Below are 23276 nucleotides of genomic sequence, written 5' to 3'. Positions count from 1 at the left end.
CCTGCTCTCTGTTCAAGCTTCTTTCTCCCAGCTGAGAGGCCCCCGTCCCCACAGCTGTCCCTGTGCCCAGTGGCGCTGATGACGAATGGAGTGGAGAGGAGGGCTTAGGCCATCATAGCAAATCCAGCTCCAGGTCCTTCCCGGCACTGATGGTCCCTGCTGGAGGAGCTGCTGTGGGTGATGAACCATGGACTCAGTCCGTTGACAATCCCAAGCCATTGGCCATCCCAACCATTGTCAGTCCCGACCATCAGTAACCCCAGCTGGTTGTGTCCCATCTGGAGGCCCCCAGTCCACTTTCCCGGAGCTTCTGCAGCAGAGCTGGGTCAGGGCTGAGCAGGATGGGTCCAGTGAGGTTCCCAGGCCATGGGGCATGTGGGGCACTGTGACCCAGCTCCCCACTGGGCTGTGCAGGCGTTGTGCACCTGAATGTGCTGGATGCTGGATCTTCCACACTTGGCTTACACTGGGCTGAGTCTCCCACCACCCTGCTACTTTTCTATTCAACCAGCAGAATTGTTTGCAGAAGCAAAGCACTTTTGTCCTTGAATCTTGGAGCTTCTGGCTTCCACGTGCTCTCGGTCGGACAGCAATCGTGCTAAATCCCAATTAATCATTAAGGAGATATTTGAGGTTTAGCAGCTGTGTTATAAGATACAGTTTTTACTGGTTTTGACCTCAGTTAAATATGTTTTTAATAGTGGACGGTATTTAATTAAACATAAAATAACAGAGGCTTATTAAATCTAGAGAGACCTTCCCTAGCAATGGATATTGAATGTTAAGTAAATACCAGTTGGTCATTAGGAGCGCATTCAGTGTGGTTTCACAGCTATGTAATAGGTGGGTATCTTCTTACACATCTACCCAGTCCCGATGAATGCGCTCTTAATAATCGATTGCCATTCATTTAAAATCTAATAACTGTCCTCTTGGAGCTGAATTGGATCCTTGTCGAAGAAAACGGGTCCTCTGGCGCTCGCCAGATTGAGCAGATTTTGTTTTGTTTTCAGTTGATGGTTCCTTCAGATTAGCTTTCTGTGGGACCGCTGGGTGGGATGGAGCAGCGTGTCACGGTGTGTTCATGTCCACCAGCCCTGCAGTGACAAAGCAGAGGTGCTGGTGGTGGGTGGGAGCTGCCCTGGGGTCCCGGCACAGTGTGGGATGGCACCGTGAGTCACAGTGTCCTTGGGGGTGCTTTGGTCTGTCTCTTGGGCTCAAGTCTATTAGCCAGAGCTGCAAGGAAGTGAGTGAAGCACTGCTGTGGGGAAGTGCTTTCTTATACCAGAGGACGTAACCTGCAGAACCTGCTGCTGTGCCATATCTTCAAAGCTGATCCATCAGCTGCTGTTGGAGCGGGATGAGAGTCGTTGGTGGCAGATATGATCAGAAGGGATCACTTAAAGCACAGCTCATATTTCCAGGGTATGCTCATGCTCTCGTACCGGGCAGCCCAGCAGCTGACCCCATTTCCCAAACTGGGTGTCTCCTCTCTTTCTCTCTGCTCCCACCTTTCTCTGAGTGCAGTACAGCCCATATTGGTGTACTCTCATAGTACCTGCCAAGTTGCAAAGCATGAGGGCTATTGGAGGTGAGGGCCTGAAGAGCACTTGAGGTGTTCCACAGCAGACATTCTGCTATGCTGAGGTTACGATGTACTTTCTAAACATCATTGCTCTTTGCATTGGTGATGCACCCTGGTGTTGCAGGAGCTGTTCTGGGTGGGAAACAGTGACAGCTGCTCTTGGCAAGAGCTTTTGTTCTGGGGATGGCCCCCAGCCCTGAGACACACATTGCTCGGTTAGGGCTCTCCCCCCAGCCAAGGAGAGCCCCCCAGCACAGAGGTGGTGGCTATGGAGTGCTGTCCCTCACTGAGGGGCAATGGGGAGCACTGCAGGCACCAGGAGGGCTTGGCTGCAAAGAGGCAGCTGGTGAGAAGCTGGAGTACAGAGAGCGTCTTTTCTGGGGCTCTGTGGGCAGTCCCATTAACTTCCTTACAGTAGCACTGCCTTATAATTTCTCAGCGCTGTTGCATTTTGTGGGCCATCACTTTTAATTTCTGCCCTTGTTAACCTGCACAGCAGTACTGACTCAGTGCAGAACAATGCGTTGGACAGGCAGGCAGAGCCGTGATTCATGCTGCTGCTGGAGGGATGAGCCTTCTTCTGTGTGTGCTTATTAATTTCTCCCAGCGCGTGAGTCAGCCCCCCTCGGGCAGGGAGGCAGCCCCAGGGCTTGGGAGCGAGGAGCTGGGGGGTGCGGGCAGCCCCGGGGCCAACAAAGGCTCCATTATGGGTTTCTCCCACCTGCCCAGCCCTTGGAGGGCAGATCTCCTGCAGAAGGTGCTGGGTGAGCAGCTGCTGGGTGCCCTCGGTGCGGGTGTTCCATGCAGACCCCAGGAGGACGATGAGCCCATTGAGGACCAGGAGCTGCGTGGCACCACTGCCAGCCCAGCCCAGAGATCCTCCCCGGTGCCTGCAGTGCCCTGCTGCCCGCTGGGTCTCTGTCTGTGCCATTTCTCTCTCCTTGGCTCTGTTTGTTGGGAGCGTCCGGCATTCACCTTTTTGCCCAACAGGGACGTCAGGTCTCACTGTGTGTGTATATGTTGGAGAACACCTTTGGCAGTGCCCCTTCCCACGCACCCAGCCCCACACCAACACTGTCCCCTCTGTGCCAACTCCAGGGCCGTGCTGGCCGAGGGCAGCTCCCAGCACAGCTCCCAGTACATCTCCCAGCACATCATCTCCCATCATTCTGCCTGTGCCCCACGCAGCAGCTCGGAGCTGTTTTGGAAAGGGCTGCGGCGCGGCATGATGTCAGCAGCACGGTAGTATCTCTGTCTCCAGCCTCGTTAGGCGCTTCCTGTGCTCTGGCTCTGGCTCTGGCGCGCCCGCCGTGTCTGCGCGCTTTCTTCTCTTCCACAATTCCCCAAGGATTTCTTTTCAACTGTTTTATTTTTTTTTTCCCCTTCCCTTTTATTTTTTCCCTTCCTACATCCCTTACCCAGCAGCTTTTTCATCTCTTTTTCCTGTTTCTCCCTTCCCGAGCTCCTTACTCCCCCCTGTTCCCCAGGGACTGCCCAGAGTGTCCTCTCCCCATTGAACCACTCTCCTCCCAGCTGCCTTCTCTCTCCCCATCCCCACAAATCCTTCTCACTGAGGACTTGCGGCTGTGCCATCCTCCCCTCCATCCCCATCCCCATCCCTTGCCCCTGTCCCTGTCCCCATCCCTGTCCCCACACCAGCCCTGGGCTCCCCATACCCTGCAGCCACCACACTAACCAGCACCATGGCTTCCTGCCGGGGAGGAGCAGATGCAAGGCTGAATCACGGCTCTCCAGCGAGTGTTTACTGAGCATGAACAAAATATGATTTATTTCTTTAATTTCTTCCCTCTCAGCAGCCCAAATGCCGCCTGAATGTGGGTGGGCTTCCCCAGGGCCTGGGCACGAGGTGCTGTGTTTCCCCTGGAAGCTGCTCTGAGCACAGACACCCACAGCCCATTGCAGCTCTGTGTGTTGTTCTTGGGGTGCTTTGGATGAGCACTTCTCACAGCTCCCATAGGGGTGGGTACTGCTCTGCCTGCAGGGATTCTATGTGGTGTCATGGTGAGACAGACTGCTGGTTTTCCATCCCTGGCCATGCTTGTGCCAGGTCATCTAATCCTCGGCACATTTGTTTTTCTGTGCTACTGCCACAAATCCTGCTACAACGCCCCATGGAGGCTGCTGTGCTGGAGCCCACAGGGATGGGGTTGTGAGGGCTCTGGGGTCTGAGCTTGCCCTCATCTTCATCCCAGCACTGATAAATGTCCATCACATCTCTTTCTGCAGTGAAGTCAGGTCTTTGCCCATTTAACCCCACATGGAGTCAAATGTGTGCTTTTCTCCTGAAGCAGCTCTGCCCATCAATGGCTTGGGGCTGGGGCTGGGGCTTGGGGACCCTGTGGGGACACAATGCTATGGGGCTGGTGATGCCAGACAGGACCTGGGGTACGGGGTCAGCAAGTGAGGAAGTGAGTTCACGGGCTGTGGTGGGACAGAAGGAGGAAAGTAGTGAATGAAATGGTTTGTTGCTTGTGGAGCATTGCTGCATCCTGGGATGGCAAGGCACAGGTCAAGCACTATGGAGAGCTGGTGTGGGATGCTCCTCCCAGGCAGATAAACCCACGTCTGAGCTGGGAGGGGACATTTCCATGGAAATTGCCTCCAGGTCTGTGATTGCCAGCTCACCTGGGGTGGTTGTGCTGCCCTGTAATCGTGGGGAGAGACCGTGGAATGGAGCCGGGACGGGCGGCTGCTGTGCAGCCAGGGAGGGGACGAGGAGGAGGAGGAGAAGGAGGAAGAAGCTGGAGCCCCTGTGAAGACCAGAGCGTAGCAGAGATGGTGAGCAGTGCACCTTACAGAGCTGGGGAACCCTGGGATATAATTTGGGAAAAGCCTAATGGGAACCAAAGCATCTGGCTGTGGTGGAGGCCAGGAGGGTAAAGGGGCTCAGGGGGGCACGAGTTGAAGGGCTGGGCTGGAGTGGCTGCCAGGTGGTGTGGGGGCACCACGTGCTGCCCTGCACTTGGAGGGGTCAGTGTGACTCCCCTTGTCATCTGGGATGTGCTGGTGTGTAGTGCAGGCTCTTGGCACGTGTCTTCTGAAGGCACAAATAAAAAGTCCATGGCCATGAATCCCACAGCATCACCAATCCCAGCGCTGAGCTGAGCTGAGCTCTGTGCTGTACCTACAGGGAGCTCAGAGGGGCTTCCAAGGGCTGCCAGATGTAGCTGGTACATGCGGTGACGTTGGATGCAGAAGGGGTGGAAGGTGGGTGCTCTGTGGAGCACGCTCTTCCCTTCCCTGTGCTGACAGCCATAACGCCAATAAAACAAATGTTTGTTTTCTCATCTGTTTGATGTGCAGCAGTGGCAGCACGAGGAGCTCGCTCAGCCCCCACCCCTGTGGTGCTGCGGGAGCGTGACGTGAGCTCTCACTACCAGTAAATGGCATTTGGGGAGGAAAAGGGAGAAAGGAAAGGTTACTGTGTTGTTCTTTGTGATGGATGAAAGAGCTGTCAGCTCTGTCCTGCAGTGCTGGATCCCCGGGTGTTCCTGGGACAGCAGCAAGGAATGCGTTTTGCAGGAGTTCTTTGCTTGGAGCAACCATTTGGCTCTTGTGGGTCTGAAAAATTTAACTGAGTAACAAATCCATGGAGTTATCAGTCACTGTCTGGCTTCAATGGAAGCACTGAGCTGACCTGGCCTGTCCAGGCCTCCATCCCCAGGCAGGGGAGTCTCCCTATGGGGGCTGTGTGCCATCCTGTGCTGCTACTTGCCATGCCCTGCATTGCAGCACAGCTCTTGCAGGAGCTGCCATTGAGCAGGCAGCGCTGGGGCAAGGAGCAGAGTCCTGCTGTGGGCTGGTGGGAAGGGCTCGGTGCAGGATGGGGCTCATTGCAGCCACACTGCGCTTGTGGAAAGACAGGAAAATTGGGTGTTTTGCTCCTCTGGGATGTTACACAGCGTGTGTGCGGGGTGAGGAGCAGAGGAGTGCTGAGCTGTCTGTGTGCACTGCATCCCTGCAGCTGTGGGTGTCCCCTCTGGCTGCATCGGTGTCACAGAGGGCGCCCAGTGCCCCAGCAGCACAGAACAGCAGCTCTGGAGCTTTGATCCCCACCGTGATGGCATGGGGCACAACGAGCAGGACGGGCTGGGGGGCTGCACACAGCCATGGTCAGATGGGAAACTCCTGACCCTGAGCCGCTTTAATCCCAGCGCCGGCCAAGAAACGTGACGCTGAGCAAACAGGAGGAAATAAAAGGGAAAACAGAGCTCTCTCTGGGCTCCGAGATGGCCTTTTCACTGGCAGAACCGGCGCTGTCTGCGTGCAGAAATCTTCATTTCAGACCCGGTCTTTAAATGCAAATGTGGCTTTAAATAGCTGTTCCTGCGCACACGTTCTGGTGCCTTCTGCCACGGAGCCAATGGATCGCGCTCCCCGTCAGTACATTCTTGTCTCATTTTGTATCCCCATACATTAAATTGATAGTTTGGGGGATTACAGCTCGTTCCAAGATTACATGGGTGGAGTCCCCTTTATATGGCCATGCTGGTATGTAGTGAATTTGAATTGGCACAGCAGAAAACTGGAAAATTTGGAACAGATAACTGTCTCCTATCTTTATATGGGAACATCAGAGCTCTTAGCTTTATTCTGGGGTTCCTGCCATTCCAAATATAATTTATTCTTTTATATAACTGTTTTCATATGATACACTCTTCGGAGTGGATAATGATTTGGGGATGAATATAAGCTCCCCCCCACACCCCCCCATCCAAGGCTGTCTTCCCAATTAATGAGATTGGGAACACGTTCCAAAAAGCTTTTTTCCCCTCCGGGCTTTTTAAAACGCTCTCAAATTATTCTGCAGTGTGTCTCGCGCTTCCTCCATGGGGTTTGGTGCCTCAGCACGTAGTGGTGGTCGGGCTGCACGGTGCGGGGCCACGCGTGGGGCAGCAGCAGGGTGGCACTGGGGGCCCATAGGGAACCATGGCTCCTTTCCTGCAGGGCTGCTGGGGCAGGGCTGCTCCTGGAGAAGTGTGTGGCACCAGATTGGATTTCCCACAGACTCACATGCAGCAATGATGGGTTGGGACATCCTTCTCCATCTGCACATCCCCAGCTCTCAGCCTGTCCCATAGGAGAGCTGTTCCATCGCTTCCATCATTTTTGTGGCCCTTCTCTGGACATACTCCAACAGCTCCATGCCCCTCCTGCACTGAGGACTCCCCATCTGGACGCAGTGCTCCAGGTGAGGTCTCACAGCTCAGATCCCTTCCCTTGCCCTGCTGGCCATGCTGCTTTGGTGCACCCGGGATCCATCGGCTTTAGGGCTATGAGGGCACAGTGCTGGCTCATGCCCAGCTGCCATCCACCAGTACCCCAGTCCTTTGCAGCAGGGCTGTGCTCCACCCTTACATCCCCCAGTATGGGTTTTCATGACCCACGAGCCATCGTGTCCCAGCAGCTACAGCCAGCAGAGGGGTGAAGCAATGAGGAGCTACCATGTGCCTTGTGTGCCAGGCTGGGCACCAGGGGCTGGGCAGCTGCCCCCATCCCCACCGGGCAGAGAGCAACATGGGCTCCACTGGCACATGGCATGCTGGGCTACCCAGTGCATGCAGTGCTGTGTGAGGCTGCACTGCACAACCCCAGCTCTGCCTTTGCCTTGGCCCCAGCACTCAGGAGCCACACTGGGTGCAGGTTTGGGGGGTGGGCTTCGATCAGCATTAGCCCCCAGGTTTGTTTGGAGGAGTGTTCTTCCAGCGTGGAAAAAATCACCTCCCTCGGTTTTTGTCTCTCCTTTTGTTTGTGTGGGCATTGGTTATTCTAGGAGCGCTGAGCCACATTTTATTGGGATGACTGAGAAAGCTGCCACCTGCGAGCAGCTGCTTCTCTTTGGGGATCGTTTTGGTGTCATTTCTAAACAATAGCATGAGGCTTCTTCAGCCCCGCTCAGAACGTGGTTCTCCCAGGGACACTGCCCAGAAAAAAAGATGAGCTCAGATCATATTTGGCAACATTTCAGGGGGTAAGAAGTGCAGCGGGAGTGATGTGTGTTGGTGGGAATCAATGGATCATGTAGAACTGCCTCGGCCCCTCTGTGCAGCCGCCTTCCCAGCCCCATGGCTGTTGTTTCCCAGAGCAGCTCAACTTCAGAGCTCAGCGCCGTCCTTTACAGCGTTCTCCTGTTTGATGCCTGCATAAGCCCTGTCTGTCACTGGGCACCTCTTTCCCTCTTGGTGCTTCTTGTGATGCTGCACTTTGAAGCAGGCTCTGAGCATCATGAGGGTGCTGCTCTTCTCAGAGCAAGGGCAGCAGCAGCAGCACCGGCCCAAATCTGTGATGCTGGCATAGGGAAAGGAAGAGGGTCCTGGTGGCAATGGCCCTGGCCATGCTTGGAACAGCACTTTCTTAGTCACATTGGCCAGCAGTCCAAAAACGGGGGAGATTTAGGTCAGATGTGAGGAGGAAATCCTTCACTCAGAGGGCGATGAGATGTTGGCACCGCTGCCCAGAGCTGTTGGTGCCCATCCCTGGAGGTGCCCGTGGCCATGGATGGGCCCTGGGCATCCTGAGCTGGGAGGGGGCACAGCCCATGGCAGGGCTGGGGGCTGAGAGAGCCCTTCCCATCCAACCATGCTGGGATTCAGCCCTTCCATCTCAACCAGGCACCATCCTCACTCCCAACCACCGTCTCTGTTGGGATGTGCCATGTGTAGGGGCTGCTCCTGCCCCACCAGTGCCCTGAGCTCTATCCAAGAGCTGCTCACCTCCATCCCTGGGGCGGAACGGCAGAGCTCAGCACAAGCCTCACTCAAGGATTTGTTTTAAAAATACATGCCGATAAAAATGACTCTCCCCATTATTTCATTAAGGGATTTCAAACGTGCTTCCTAAGCCCTGAGTCATCAATGAAATGAGCAAGCAGCAGCAGCGCGGCGGCCCCGTGGAACGTGACTCACGCTGCAGTGTGGGGTGTGCGCTGAGCACGGGGATGCTCGCACCTCCCTGTGCCCCCACCCCCCCCAGGCTCTCCCCGTGGCATCAGCAGAGCCCTCTGTGGCTCTGGGTCTGTTTTGCCCGTGGATCTGCAGCTCCCAGAGCCCCCGCTTGGCACTGATGTGCCCGAGCTGCCAGCGTGCGGCTCTCCTTGCAGCCAGCAGATCCCAGTCTCAATGCGTGTGAGACGGCCAGCGTTCAATGCTGTGTTGTATAACTGCAGAGATTAAAACTTCCATAGGCCATATCAATTCAGGAGGGATTGATCATTCCGCCCAGGATGCAGAGGATCCAGGCCATCTTCTGCTCTGTGTTGGGAGCTCTGCCTCTCTCCCAGCACAGGAGTGGGAAGCAGAGCTCATCCCAGCTCCCTGCACACCAGCAGCTCTGCCCAGCTCTGTGTGGCCCATCTGGTTGGTGTCACAGCCCCCAGCGATGCTGATCCTCTCCCCTCTCTGGATTCAGCTCTGCTGAGTGCCAGCATGGTTCTCTGAAGATTCAGCTTTATGTTCCCATTGTGCTTCCTCACACTCAGCTTCATTACAGCAGTCCATCCTTCCACCCCGTGGTGCTTCCCTCATCCACTCATCCATGGTTGTCCCCACCTGTCACCTTCTGCTGACATCACCCCACGTTCTGCAGTGGGGCCAGGGCTGTAGGTGCAGAGGTTCTGGTGCTGTTGGTGCAATGGGACTGGGACCAATGGTAAAACAGGGCTGGGGCTGTTAGTACAGCAGGACTGGAGCTGTTGGAGCAGAGAGGCTGGGGTTGTCACTGCCCCGGAGTGATGCTGCTCCTCACCAAAGGGCTTCCATTACATCCCACATAGATGGGATGCCAAGAGCACATCCTCACCCCTTGTGCGTGCTGAGGAGAAAGAAATGAGATGTAGGGGGAGTTTTGGCTGTGTGCTGTGCACAGACCCTCGTTCTTCTGGGAAGAGGGTGAGGAGGGCTGTGTGGGGCTGTGGGGAGGCACAGGGCGGACAGGGGTCAGCCAGGGGGTGCAGGGCAGCCAGGAGCTGAGCCTCGGCTGCTGGCCCCGCTCCAGGCCCAACTCCTTGGACATGGGGCTGGAATTCTGCTGTCCCTCCTCGGCTGCTATTTTCTTAGTGAGGCTCCAAATGAGATGTTTTGGCTAGCCATCATTACAGAGCTCCCCGCTTTCTTGTTTTGTTTTTCCTCTCTCCGAAGCTCGTGCCTCGTTGTTCTATTCCAGCTATCTAATACCCCCTGAGTTTTCCATGACTCTTAAAAACCAGCTGCTCAGCGGGCTTGCATTAACCCGTTCCTTGCCCTCTGGGGCTGCTGCTGCCAGCTGTGGGGCTCCCAGCGTCACTTCTGGGGCTCTCAGTGCCAGCTGTGGGGCTCTTGATGCCAGTTTTGCCTGTGCCAACTTTGTGCTGGGCCACCTCAGGCTCTGAGCTGCCTTTGGGCAGTGGTGGCCGTCCTGCAGAGCTCCACAGCAATGATGAGTTTGTGTGATCTGGTGATGGAGTGAGAATGAAACGGGTGTTACTTGGGGATGGTCTGAGGATGGTTCCCTGAGGAAAACCATGAGGACAGTGCACACAGAGTCTGCAGAGGAGCCTCTGAGTGTGGGAGATGGGAGGAAGGCTCAGCAAGGAGGAGGAGGAGCATTGTAAGGTATAGAAGATGCTTCAGTGAAAGCCACTCATTCTGGGTGCTCGGTGCGGCTGTGGGCTGCAGCACAGCTCCCATCACATTGCCCTGCGCTGCTCCTGCCCCATCGCGTGGGGCTCCACTGTTCCCACTGAGCTCTGTCCAGGCCGGTTCTTGGGCACATCCCTGTCTATAGGATGAGGTCTATAGTGTGAGGGCAGCGCAGCCCCAGCTCCACGCTCCCCGTGCCGTAGGTTTGGCTGCAGTTGGGGCTGGGAGCGGGTGGGTGCCCGCAGCCCCATGGAAATGTGGCACGGACACCTGCCCAGCGACACTGCGGGACGGCACTGAGCGCCCGCAGCTTTCCTTAGGGCTGGGCAGGGATCGCTCCCGGTCCCCATTAGCATTCGGCCCCGCTGCTGCTTCGGCGCTCGCCTTCGCGATTGCCTGGCAACCACGGAGCAAAACTACAACAGCTGCCGGGCCCGCCGTGCCTCCCGACAGCCGGAATCCGCCCGTGGAGACGGGGACGGGGAGAGGACGGTGGCCCGGCCACCCGGTGCCACTGCCCGGCACCCCGCGCTGCTGGGCTGCGAGGGCAGGGCTGTCCCTGGAGCAGGAGCTGCAGTGGCTGCGCTGCTGCCCTGGCTTGGTGGGTCTGTTTGTCTGTCTGTCTGTCTGTCCTCCCATCCATCAGCCCATCTGTCTGCCTCACCGTGAGCATCACGCTGCACCCAGTGCATCCCCCCAGTGCTGGGGGCCTCCCTGTGCTCATCCCATCCCTTCATCCCGCAGGGTCGGGGTGGCACTGGGCTTCCAATAGCACGTGTTGGTTCTGGTAGTGGATTTGTGCAGGCGCGGGTGTGTGGTAACTCACGAGCATCGGGCCGTCCTCGTTGTGCACGTGGTTGGGGTTTTACTGGACAGAAGAATTTCATGGACCCGTCCCCATGCATGTGGGTCTCCCCGCTGACCCCACACCCTTTCCTGCTCCCAGCCTGCCCTGTGAGTGGCAGCAGATGTGGGTATGCTGGGCCCAGACTCAGCGCATCCTCATGCTGCTGCCATGACCCTTCCTCAGCACAGCCCTGGTGACTGCAGGCTGTGCCTGCACCGTGTTTGGGGTGGGAGATCCTGAGCTGGCAGCCCAGAGTGCCCCATCCTGCCCAGCCATACACACAGCCCTTCCTGCTCACACATCGTCATCAATGGCACAGCATGGCCATGGATTAAAGGGACATAACTGTTCTGTCTTCTGTCTTGCAGAGCCTGGGGTCAGCAGACAAGAAGGACTTCTACCAGTCCAAGTAAGTGCTGGTGGTGTTGGTGAGTAATTGCGTGGAAGTTCCCGGTTGGTCCGTACCGTCAGGCAGCTCTGCCTTGCTAAGATTAGACATCTCAGTGTACAGGAATAGCTGCAGCAATTACATGAGCAAGGATGAGAGCGAAGGGCTGTCAGTCACCTTGGCTTTGGGGCATGTGCAGGTCGTTACATCAGATCAGGGGGAGCTGACAGCATGGGGCCAGAACTGGGACCCCATGGGGCTGTGCAGTGGGGCAGGGAGTGACTGCTCCCATCTCCCATCTCCGCTCTGCTGTTGGCACAGGGAGCTGCTGTTGTTGGGTGCGTGCTGGGACATCCAGGGCCTATTCTGTGCTTCTGCTCGAGGCCCTTTGTGTGTGCTATGGAGCAGAGCGTGGGGCTGTGCTGCTGACCAGGCTCAGTGTGCACAGTGCTGTGGGTGAGTGCTGGGATGGCTGGGGAAGGCTGCTGCTTCCTGGAGGCGTTTGCTGTTCAGTGTCAGGCGTGGACTGGTTTCTTCAAACCAAGAGGGAAATGTTGGTTGTAATAATGATCATAAAGGCCCGTGTGAGTGCAGACCAAAATACCTGGATTTAATTAAAGCGGTGCTGAGAGCAGCACTCAGTTGCTGGGGGCAGCTCGTGTTTGCAGCACTCGAGGTGTCAGCGCTGACGCTGCCCATGTCCCTGTGCACAGCTATGGCCGTGCTCAGCCCTCTGCACCCTGGAGATCCTGCAGCCATCCTGTCCCTGCTCCACATTCAAGGCTGCCGCCCACCTTCCATGTGAAGCCTCGGAGGTGCAAACACACCTCTGAAACCTCCTTATGTAACTGCAGCATCTCGTGTTTGTTTTGCCTTGCAGTATTCATTAAGCCAAGAGTGTCTGTGGCTAATTTGTTATCACCCTGCTCTTAAGGTGGATGTCTTACACTGAGACCTCTCTGTGCCGGCACAGGGATGGAAGTGAGTGTTTCATCTCTGAGTCATTACCTTGTAACTCCTTGGCATCTTTAAGGATCTGGAGACCAGTATTTACACCTTGGAAGCACTAAAAGCCATCACGATAATCTAGATGCGTTCCTAAGCAGGATGTTCATTTCACTGCCTCCTTAACTCAGGCGCTATCATTACAGCAGTAATAACAGCAGTGTACCTGTGTGCTGGGTTTCACTTCTTTGCAGTGCCCAAGAGCCAGAGAGCTGCTCAGCTGGGATGCTGCAAGGAGCTGCTGAGTGCCAGGCAGTGAGAGCAGGAAGCCCAGGGGAAGGGAGGGCTGAGGGGTGGTGCAGATGCTGCCAGGGGGTAGGGGAGGCGATGCCCAGCACATCTGTGAAGCCACGAGGTTCTCAACACTGCAAGAAATTGCCCCAGGCTGCCTTCACTGAGCTGGACGGTGCATTGCCCAGCATTAGGAAGGGTTCTGAAGGCATGGGGGGCAGCTGAGGGACAGCAGAGCCCTACCCCTGGCTTTAGAGTGAGGGAGTTAACTCCTCCTCACGCCGTGTAATAAAGCAAAGGAGATTCCATTGCCAGGCAGGGTATCCGAGCTGAGCCACTGGGACTTTAAAAATATATTTTCCCTGGGGGTTTGGACAGTGGACACAGATCCTGCGTTATGGGCAGGTGGAGAGCTCTGAGCCTCCCCAAGTGCTGGGAAAGGAAGGGAATCCTTCCAAGGTGCTTCTGAGAAATGTTGTGGTTCAACAAATGTCGCTCTGGGGCTGGAGAGCAGAGCAAGACTGGAGCTGATGGAAGAGGAAGGGTGGCAGGAGTGGGTGTGAATGGCAGGAGGTTGCCTCGGATGTCTGCAGAGGGCAAAGATGGTTCTGCAGGGGAGAGGATGGGACACAGCCTGGAGCTGTGGAGCGGGAGGGCCATGGAGGGGTTCTGTACCCCACGTCCAAGGGCAGAGGCCCCTTCTCTCACTGTGCTGGGGTGGCACCAGCATCAGTGGTACCTGACGTGGGACCAGGGATGAGGATCTGCTCCCAAATGTCCCAGCCCAGGGGACGAGGATCTGCTCAGCTGCAGCCCACAGGACAGGAGGAGCAGTGCTCCGTGCTGGCTCAGTGCTGCTGCCGGCTCTGGCAGAGCAAAGTTTGGGGTTTAGTTATTTCTGTACAGCTTTCAATGTGTTAAGCGAGCTTTCGATGCAGGCTCTTGCTGTGCCGGTTGTCATAGAAACTTGAAGGGCTTTTTTCTCCTATCCCCCCAGCCCCTTTCTTTAAACCAAAGCTGTTTTTTCCCCTCATAACTTCACTTCCAATCCAATTAAACCTGCTCAGCCCCTGCCACACCAGGAGCTGGTGTATTTGCATTGTGTCTCCTTTTGTCCTCACCTAAGGGTGGCACACCTTGGCAGCCCTGGGTCCCAACCCATGGGGACTCCAATACACTGGGGGTCCCATGCTGTGCCCAAGGCCACGCAGGGGGACTCATGCCCTGAGGGCAGCATTATGGCTCATTGGGCCACAATGGGACCAGCTGGGAGCCCCCTGCACCCACTGCAGCCCTCCCACATCCACCACGCCTGCCATTAATCACGGCTGAGGAAGGAGGCACAGAGGGGTTGGGTTTGTGGGTTTGGTGGTTGGGGCTGTCACATTGCACTGTGTGGGCTGTGGATGCTCTGTGAGCAGCAGCCCTTCCTCCCAGCTGCTCTAAGGGGCCCAGTGAGGCCCCATCCCTGTGCCAGCCCCCCGGCTCTGCCCCTCTATGGAGTGGGGCACGTGCTGCTTTCTCCCTGACCCGTGCTCTGGTCTGGGGGAACGGGAGCAGGATTTCTGTCAATAAACTGAATGCAGCTCGAGCTTTTAGAAGCAGGACATTTTCCCAGCCCTTGGATCCATTTTGTGGCCCGTCCCCCTGTGTCCCCTCTGGTTTCAGTGTCCCAATTTAAGCACAGCATCCTGATGGCAGGAGTGCTCCCCTGCCACCCTCAGCAGCACACGGAGGTAGCTCCCCTCTCCCACAAGAACCACATCAGCCCTTTTAGCCGCAGCACCACATTAGGGCCTTGTGCAGGGCTGTTCACCCGTGGTGACCCCCGCAGTCCCTCCCTTGCTGGGACAACTCTGTGCCCCTGAACATGGCTGGGATCCATTCCATGGCTCAGCTCAGCACTACCAGGCAGCCCACGTTTCTCTCTTTGCCCCTCAGTATTTACTGTTGCATCCATCTTTCTGTCATCCATTCATTTTCAGAGTGAGGATTCTGGTTCCTCCCCAGTCTCTGGACGCAGCCATCACTAAGCATGTGAGCTCACTGTGAACAGCTCTGCAGTTCCCCATTCTGTTTGGGATCTGCCAGCCAGCTCCCAGCCTGCTCAGTGTGCCGTATTGGCACCATGTAGTACTATTATCCTTTCAAATCAGTGTTACGAAGTGCTGGGCGCTCCGGCTGCAGGGGCTGTGTGTGCATGCAGTGTTTTTACAACTCAGTCTGCATTCACTAACGAGCAAAATCAGGTTCATTTGACAAGACCTCTTTCCCATGAAGACCTGCCGGCGGGTTTTAATTACAGCCCACGTCCTTTAATCATGTCTTAATTTCACACCAGATGAGCCCAGGCTCTGGGTCTCAGCCCTGGCCTCTCTGCAGCCAACTGGGTCCCCCTCCCCCAGGCTCTACATGGCGCAGTGGGGCTGCCTGCCCCCCAGCCCCACAGCCTGAGCCCTGCCCAGGGCACGGTGGGACCCAGCGGTAGCTGTGCTGTTCTGCCTGTCCCAGTTGTGTGTTTTCCGAATCAAGTTTCTACACACTCTTAACTCTTCATTTCTATTGGCCTCTCTTTGTTGCATATTCCATTTCCACTCTGAGCCCTCATTTGGCAAACAGGGCTTTAAGCCACTTGCTCGTTTTCCTACCTATAAAACTGGACTTTGCAGACACCCAACAAAATCCCTGTAAGAACTCCGTATTTTTTCCCCTGACTTTTTCAAAGCCTTTCCTTGCAGTGGGTTTATCCCATCTCCCATGTGTAAGAACAGCCATTCTGCAGCCCCACGGGTGCCCATCCGGCTGCCACCATCCCTTGTTGCTCTGCAAGGATTGCAAGCAGCCCTGTGTGCACCTGACTCCAGCCTTGCATGATGAAGGTTTGGCCCCAGGAATGCTTGGAGATGCACGTGCTGCAGCTCTGCTCATCCCTGCTATGCAGAGGCTTCAATCTCCCGACCATGGGAATCATTGCAGCAGGTTTCAGTGGTGTCAACTGCATGAAATCTCTGCCCATGAGTGAAGATTTCCAGTGCCTCACTCTCCTTACTCAGCTTCACCACCCCACGTCACCATGGGGCCATGTGCTGCAGCACAGCAGCTTGCGGCTGCTAAGGCAAAAGCTGCTTGTGCTGGTGGAAATGACAGCACTGGCCTTGATAGCAGTGAGCCTCCAGGCTTCCGTCCTTGTGTGGTGCTTCTGGTGGGGCCATTTGCTGTGGGAAAATGAGGGACCATCATGTGGAATGCACCATTTACCTGGCTGTGCTGCACAGATGTGGAGATAGTGCTAATTTGCTCTGGGACTGGTGTGTCTGCAGACATGAAAGGAGGAAAGCACATCAGTTCTGCTGCACCCTAACAGCAGCAAAGGGGAGATCTGACGCTCTAAGCTTGCCCTCAGGTTTTGGCCATTAGCAAAGGCAGGAGTCAGAGCAACACTCTGGCTGCCTGGGATGTGGGGCAGAGAGGGGAGGGCACAAGTGCTTGACTGTCCCTGCAGGTCTGGGGCACTGTGTAGGGCAGCAGCAGCTCCAGCTCAGGGCTTGCTGAGACCCAGGCTTGGATGGACTCTGCCCACAGCCAGTCTGCATCTCCCGGCCACGGTCCTGGTGTCATGTCCTGCTGTGTCCCTCTCCTTTTTGTGACAGCAGGTTCAGTGCGGGGGCTGAGGTCATCAGTGCATGGGTTTGGCACTGCTTGTCCCGAGGCTCCTTGCTCCATCAGCTGCTTTCCTGCAGGAAGTGCAGCTCGTGTGCTGCTGTTCCAGATGTTTCACCCCCTCCCAGATGTTTGCAGGCAGCCCCCTGCTGACCCCTGTCATCCCAGCATCCTCACATTGGGCTCACCAGCTGCCCCCACTCAGTGCCACGAGTGCTGCTGTCATTGCAAGGCATGGCTGTGTGTCCCTGTGCCTCACTGCACACAGCAAAACCTCTGCAGCAACCCACAGGGATCCCTGGAGGAACGTGGAGCCCTGAGTGTGCAAAGGCCATAGTGAAATTCGCACCCCAGCCCAGACACTGGGGGTGTCAGCTAAGTTTTCCCAACACAGACAGAGCCCATTCAGGTTGGCCTGCTCAGACACTGCAGCTTTAATGCCTGAGCACCCAGCGTGTTTCCACTCCCCTCGCATGCATCAATCAGGTCTCGGTGAGGCTCTGAAAGAGCCAGTTTGTTAAACAAACACACTTAGTGTAAAAAGTTTATTCCAGTTAATTAGGACTTCATTGCAATGGAAACAAATTACCCAGCTGTCATCTGCCAAGCCAAACAGTACCAGGGCAGAGGGGGTCCTGGCCAGGCAGGAGACAAACAGCCATCTCAGGCAACCTTATTTATGTCCTTTTTATACCTTTCAGTATTTATTTGGACATTCCTGAGCAGGAGAGCTGGGTTAGCGCCGAGCTGCACGTCCCAGCATTGCATGGTGTTGGCTGTCACCGGCTGCAGGTTCTCAGCTCAGTGCTGGTGCCCGTGGCCGTGGGCACATCCCTGTGCCTCCCCACCAGGCAGGGGGTGCTGTGTCAGTGCCAGGTGCTGCCAGCTCCCGGCGCGCGGAAGCGACAGATAAACCCATAGGATTAGCAGCGGGTAACGTGTCAGGAGCCCGGCGTCCCCTTCCTGCAGCATTAGACACCCGAGCCTGGCGCTGGGGAGGGGGGGTGGAAGTCATCGAGTTACCTCCCCCCACTCGGTGCCTCACTCCCATGGGCTGTCCTTGCTCCATCCCTCTGCTCACAGCTGTGTGGTGTGTGAAGGGTGTGCGTGGTGTGGGCTGTTGGGCTCATTGGGCTGCGGCGTGTTGGGTTGAGGTGACAGTGTGGGGACAAACGAGGTGACAGCAGGATCCTGCCCTGGCACCCATTGTGAATTCCTGTGTGCACCCAATGGATGAACCTGCAGAGCGACCTGCACAGGCTCGAGAAGTGGGCACACGAGAACCTGATGAGGTTCAGCACGGCCCAGTGCGGGGTGTTGTACTTGGGCAATCCCAGATCTATGCAGACTGGGAGCGCAGCAGTGTGCACTCACAGCCCCAAAGGCCGACTGCATCCTGGGCTGCATCTATGCTGTGATACTGTGTGGGAAAGACAGCGGCCAGCACTGGGCAGGTCAGGTTAGGCTTTGACTCTGGAGCTGGGAAGGGAGCCTAGGAGGGAGTTTGGCAACTTGGTTCTAAGGAGTCAGCTGGTCCATCTTGAGAGGCACCTGGAGGCCACATGGGTGAAAAGCCGCAGAGACCTGTGCTCTTCACAGCAGTGAGCTGCTCCCATTGCTGCCATGTGGGACATGGGCTCGGGCTCTGCCACAGGTGTGAACCCTGCTCAAGTCCTGCTGTCCCCTCTGGCACTGCTGTGCAGGATGCCACGTAGCCCCTCCACTGCCTGGCAGTCCTGTGTTCTTGGGAATCCTGATTTGATCTTTCTGCATCAACTTGTTGTCAGTGCTTATTTTTAGCTCCTCCAGCACCGTGTCCCTCAAGGGATTCCTCCTTTCTCTCTCCCTCCCCCATGTTTCTGTGCACCATTGCTGTGTCAATCCCAGCAGGAGCACTGGGCACCACCACCTTGCATGGCACCAGCAGGGCACTGTGCAGGGCCACTGCATCTGCAATGGGGACAGTGGGGACAGTGGGCACGGGCACAGCACACTGGGTGGCCATGGGCACTGCCCTGCTCGATGATGCACCCCCTGGGGTTTCTCTCTTTTCAGCTGCGTGGAAACAAAACCGAATGTGACCCACAGCACGGGGTTCCCCCGCAGCTCCGCAGCCGGGTCAGATGGAAAGTTTTAAGCATTTTAAAGCTGCGCGCAGAGTAATTCAAAACAAGCCTCGAGTGTGTTTTGGACTCCATCGAGCTGTCGTCGTCGCCCGGCTTCGGCCGCTGTCTGTCCAGGACAAGGGCTCACTTTGAGCCTCCCCTTCTGCTGAAGGGGGAATGTTTTCGTTCCTAATTTAGCGCATCCGTTCCGCCGGGGTCCGACCCGACTCCTGCAGAGCAGCACAGCGCTGGGAGCTCCCGCAGCGCCTCTCCCTGTCACCGCTCACAAACCTGGCTGCCCTCACACTCTGCCTCCTTTCTCTGCTCCCAGCCTTGTGCTCAGTGGGGGGTGTGTGAAGGCACAGTTTGTGCTCCGTTTTTTTTGTTTTTTTTCCCCAGGATTTTGTGTTGTTTTGCAGAGAAGGGCGAGTCTGCTTGTTTTTGAACGCCTGAAATATAGGTTGACGCGGTGTGGGCTCATTGCTTGTCCAGGAAAGAGGCAGCAGCGGGAGGTCCCACTCAGGTGTTGGCTCCCAGGCTTCACATCATGAAGCATCACTCTGCCGGGCTGCTCTCACCCTGTCAGATACCCACACACTTCGGGTTTGGTCCCTCTAGCAGCTGATGGCAGCTGAGAGCCCCTATGAGGCCGTGGGAGTGTGGTCCCCATGGGATGCTGAGCACCTTGGGCCCATCTCGCCTTTCCCCTCTTCTCTCATCCGGTTTGCTGTAGGTCTGACTGCAGCAGTTCTAGGGCTGAAGTTGTCATTGAGGTCTGCTAATCTTTATGATGTTCATTAGCGCAGTTCTGATCAAAGAACAGCACGTTCCCTCCCTGTCCTCGTTTTCCCCTTGGTTAATAACCCAATGCTGCTTCGGCTCATTTTGAAAGAGACACAGTAGCTTTGGGAACGGTTCTGGATATAATAGATGGACGTCAGCAATTCCAACCTGGCCTTTACAGCCGCGTTAATTCAAAGAGAGGCGCAGTTTAACAACTGTGTTTTAGATTGCAGAAGGCGCGTTCCGTGTCTGGGGAGTGCTGACAGCCTGCCCCGAGCCCCGGCAGCGTGGGATGCTTTGAGCTGGGGCTGTGCTGGAGCATCCCATAGGGCTGTGCAGTGCCATCCTGTAGGGCTTTATTGGTTGAGAGCACTGGGCTGGGGCTTGGAGTGCCCAGTGCTGAGGCTGGACCTTACCCCAGGGCCAAGTCACTGCAAAGCAGGGCGAGAGGCTGTGCCCATGGGGTGCTCTTGGTAACAGCTGAGGTGGCTGGGGTGGCTGTGTGCCTTTGGCAGCCATGGGTAGGAAAGCACTGGACACCTGTGAGATGCCCAAAATCTTGCTGACCGCATCTTCCATCCTATCTATTCCTTGCTCATTTCTCAGCACCTCCAAGTCACCTTTCCTACTGTCTGTGGAAACACAGCCAGCACAGACACACCTCGGGGATTTGTTCCAGGATCCAAACAGCACCGTGTGGATCTGCTGCTGGGACCTCAGGGGGCTGCATGCTCTGTGGCAGCCCAGAGGAGCTGCAGGGCAGTGAAGGTGCTGAGATGCAGTTTTGGCAGTGACCTGCAGCGTGTTCTGTGCTGGAGGAACAGCAGAACCACTGCTGAGCATGGTGCAAAGTGTTTGTGGTGCTATTGCCAGCGCAAATAGTGCACCTCCTTTTGATTCTTCAGGGCACCAGACTTTCTTTGTGGCAGAACCTTCCTGTGGTTTATCTGTCATTGCTGGCTGTTTGCTTTCAGTGTCTGAAGCAACCTGCTCAGGCTCCCTGCAGCAGCCCTGCCAGCAGCACCATGTCACACCTCATGTGTTTGTGGTTGGCTGTGTGGGGTGGGCAGGTGCTGTCCCGGGTCCCCAAGGGTCCCCCCACAGAGAGGTGTGGGGCCGGGCACACTGCATGCTGGTTCTTCACCCCTTGGGATGTGACTGCCTTTCACAAAGAGGCTTCTGTGTCCGAATGAAATGCCTTTCAGCAGCCGGGCTGACATGGCTGTTCTTCTTGGGGTCTGAAGAAATGGGCCTGGTGGGGATTTAAGGATGGTGGGCATGGTGTGATGCACACAGCTGGTGTCCCAGGAGCTCAGCTCCGATGGGCACTGAGTCTGTGATGGCAGTCTGTGCAGCCCTGGGCAGTATGAGCTAATAGGGAAACCAAGGCACCAAGCTGTTGGCCCACAAGGGCCTGGCTTACACAGCCCGGACTGCACCCCTTGCTTCTGCAGGACCCAGGGAAAGCCATTGTACCACATCCTCGGGGTCCCACAGCTCCCATGGCCCCGCAGTGCCCTTAGGAACCAGCTTTGGGCTCTCGATGTGCTTGCCTGGAGCTTTGCTGTTGGTTCTTTGGCCCCGGGTCCCTCCCCGCCGCCACGGAGCTGTTCTGTGCTTGGCTGCAGAAATGCGCTCAGCATCCCAGAAATGTGGCTTTCATCCGGGAGCCAATAGTCACACAGCCTCCGTCCAGAAACCGTCATTATCGGCCGCTTTCTTGTTCTTGGTTTCTTTGAACTACAGTTCCCAGGATGCCTGAAGATATGCAGACATCCGAAGACAGTGGTTTCCCATAAACTTTTGGGGTTTCATGCTTTGTAGGCAGGAATGTTTTTATTGCATTGCAAAGCCCTTCAAATCCCTCAAACCTCCGCAGTGGTTCCATGCTGTGGGGAGGAGCGGGGGCTGCCCAGGGCTTTTCTCCGGTGCCTTTTTCCCCTCGGTCCCTTCTCCAAGGGGAACCTTTGCATGTCTCCGGGAGGAACGAGCGAGGCGCAGTGCTGTGGGGGATGCAGCAGCAGCAGGGAGCCTGGCAGGTTGCGTTTCCAATAGTGACACGCTCACGAGAGCTACTAAAAAACTGGAGAGGGGAATTTTCCTTTAGCCTGGAGATGCTGTGACTGTGACTGAGTAGGGCTGGTGCTTGCTGCTCCTTGTTCTATCACTATCAGGCTGCATCACACCAGTGTCAGCGTGGATCTGTGCATAGACCAGGCTGTGTGTGAGCCCTGCAGCCTCCTGCTGCCCAACCTGGGGCTGGGTTCCATGGAGTGGGGCTGCACTGGCCCAGGTAACTCCTTACCTTCTGTGTCTGTGGAGGTGATAAGGGGAGGGCAGACCCCAGGCCATGCTGTGCCTCTCACCTTGCCCCACAGCACCCTGCACCAGCACACCAGTGTGCGCAGCATTCCCACGTGCATTGCACGCCTCTGTGTGCAATACACTTCAGCAGTGTGCCATGTGCACCAACACACCCCGTGCACGCGTGGCTGCTGGCACCTGCCCGCCCTCTGGGAGGTGCCCGATGGCGTCAGCCGGTGTGGTCCTCTGCAGGTTGATGCCCGTCCAAAAAGGAAAACCATGGAGGCTCTGCGGCCGGCTCGCGTTAACCACATCACTGCTCTCCTGCACTTGGAAAACCCGGCCGCTCGGGCAGCCCAGAATAACAAGTCTTTCCATTCCTGCACACAGCGTTGGACGCGGGGCCATCGAAAACAAGGGTTGGCTCCAGCGTCAGTGCCGCCGTCAGACTAAACAACAGCAGGTCCATGGGCTGTCCGTGCCCCACAGCGGGCGGTGGGCACAGTGGGGCCATGCAGGGCTGACTGCAGCGTGGGGCTGAGAGCATGTGGAGCCCCACATCCCGCAGGGCTTTTCTGCTCCCCTGTGTGGGGGATGCGCTGGGGAGCGCTGCACCCCGGGGTCCCTTTGGCTGCTGCCACGGAGGTTCTGTGGGGAGAGAACACTGAGCCCTGGGGAACTCGTCCTGGTTCTGAGCAGATCCGTGGGAGGAAAGGGAATTATCAGCGTTTGCTTTGCAATTCGGTCTTTGTTTGCTCTCGGTATCACATTAGTTATGGTAAAAGCCTGAATTGCTGCTGGGGATGTTCTGAAGACCGAGTGCTGGAGCTGTGTATGCTGGGCTCCTGCCCCCCAGCACTAAGGGATGCACACACGTGGCTCTGTGTGGCACCCGGACACTCGAGGCTCATGCAGCCACCATGGGACAGGACAGGCCCTGTCCTGCCGCCCTGCACAGCCCAGCATTGCTTCCCATAGGGTGAAATAGTAGAAACGTAAAAAACAAGCCAAATGGCAAGGATTGGACCCAAGGAAGGCAGTTTCTACCTGTATTATCTTCTCTGCAGTTGACTGGAGCCTGGTTTTGATGTGGTTGATTTTGAGGGTGAAGTACATCGATGCACACCCCTGAGATGGTGCTGCCAGCTGCCTGTTACATGGCAGGATCAGATCTTTGCTCTGTTTTCTTTTAGCTGCTTCACAGCACCAAGAGGGATCTCGATGGGACTGGCCTGTGCCTGGAGGCCCCAGCCTGAGCCGACAGTGCTGCTTGGAGCTGCTCTTTTGGGGCCTGTAAGGCAGACCCAGGCAGTCCAAGGCCAGCTGAAGACAGCCCACCCACCCCATCAAGTTGTGTTTGGGGCTGTCTGTACTCCCCATCCCCAGCATGCCCAGCCCCACTGCTCTGCGGGCAGACAGCTGCTGCTCCGAGGGCAGAGCTGCTGTCGCTGGGGAATACAAATGAACCAAATCACTGCTTTGGCAAAGGATTTGTAGGGGAACGACATGCAAATTTACCTTCCATTCCGAGTGTGGATGGACATTAAAATACAGTGTTTGAAAGCCAAAACAAAGGGACGTTTTAATTTAGGACTCACAAGGCGGTCCCTTCTGCTTGGATTTGCATCAAATCCTTTGCAGCAAAAGCTGTAAGTTCAACAAAACTCGGAGAAAACAAGAAAAAGTTCTGAAAATGCCACCCAGTTCCAAGGACTGACACTTCTTTTGCACA

The 23276-nt window shown here is 56.3% G+C and overlaps 1 protein-coding gene across 8 annotated transcripts in view; it reads left to right on the top strand.

Moving 5' to 3' along the window:
- Positions 1 to 23276, top strand: part of LOC107320959 (ankyrin repeat and fibronectin type-III domain-containing protein 1-like) — a 106577-nt gene that overhangs the window by 55845 nt on the left and 27456 nt on the right. For 6 of the 8 annotated variants that reach the window (XM_085514387.1, XM_085514388.1, XM_085514389.1 and 3 more), the window contains one exon: positions 11437 to 11477. In XM_085514387.1, coding sequence (XP_085370513.1) covers positions 11437 to 11477 — 41 coding nt within the window. Of the gene's footprint in view, positions 1 to 10438; positions 10823 to 11436; positions 11478 to 23276 lie in introns of those variants that run through there. The other 2 variants (XM_015877378.3, XM_015877380.3) reach the window with 2 other exon arrangements.

Source organism: Coturnix japonica, chromosome 13 (genome assembly GCF_054131305.1).
Source record: "Coturnix japonica strain WE chromosome 13, WE-NBRP24, whole genome shotgun sequence".
Lineage (NCBI taxonomy): Eukaryota > Metazoa > Chordata > Aves > Galliformes > Phasianidae > Coturnix > Coturnix japonica.
Note: the sequence above shows the minus strand (reverse complement) of the source record. Positions and strands in the feature narration are given on the sequence as shown.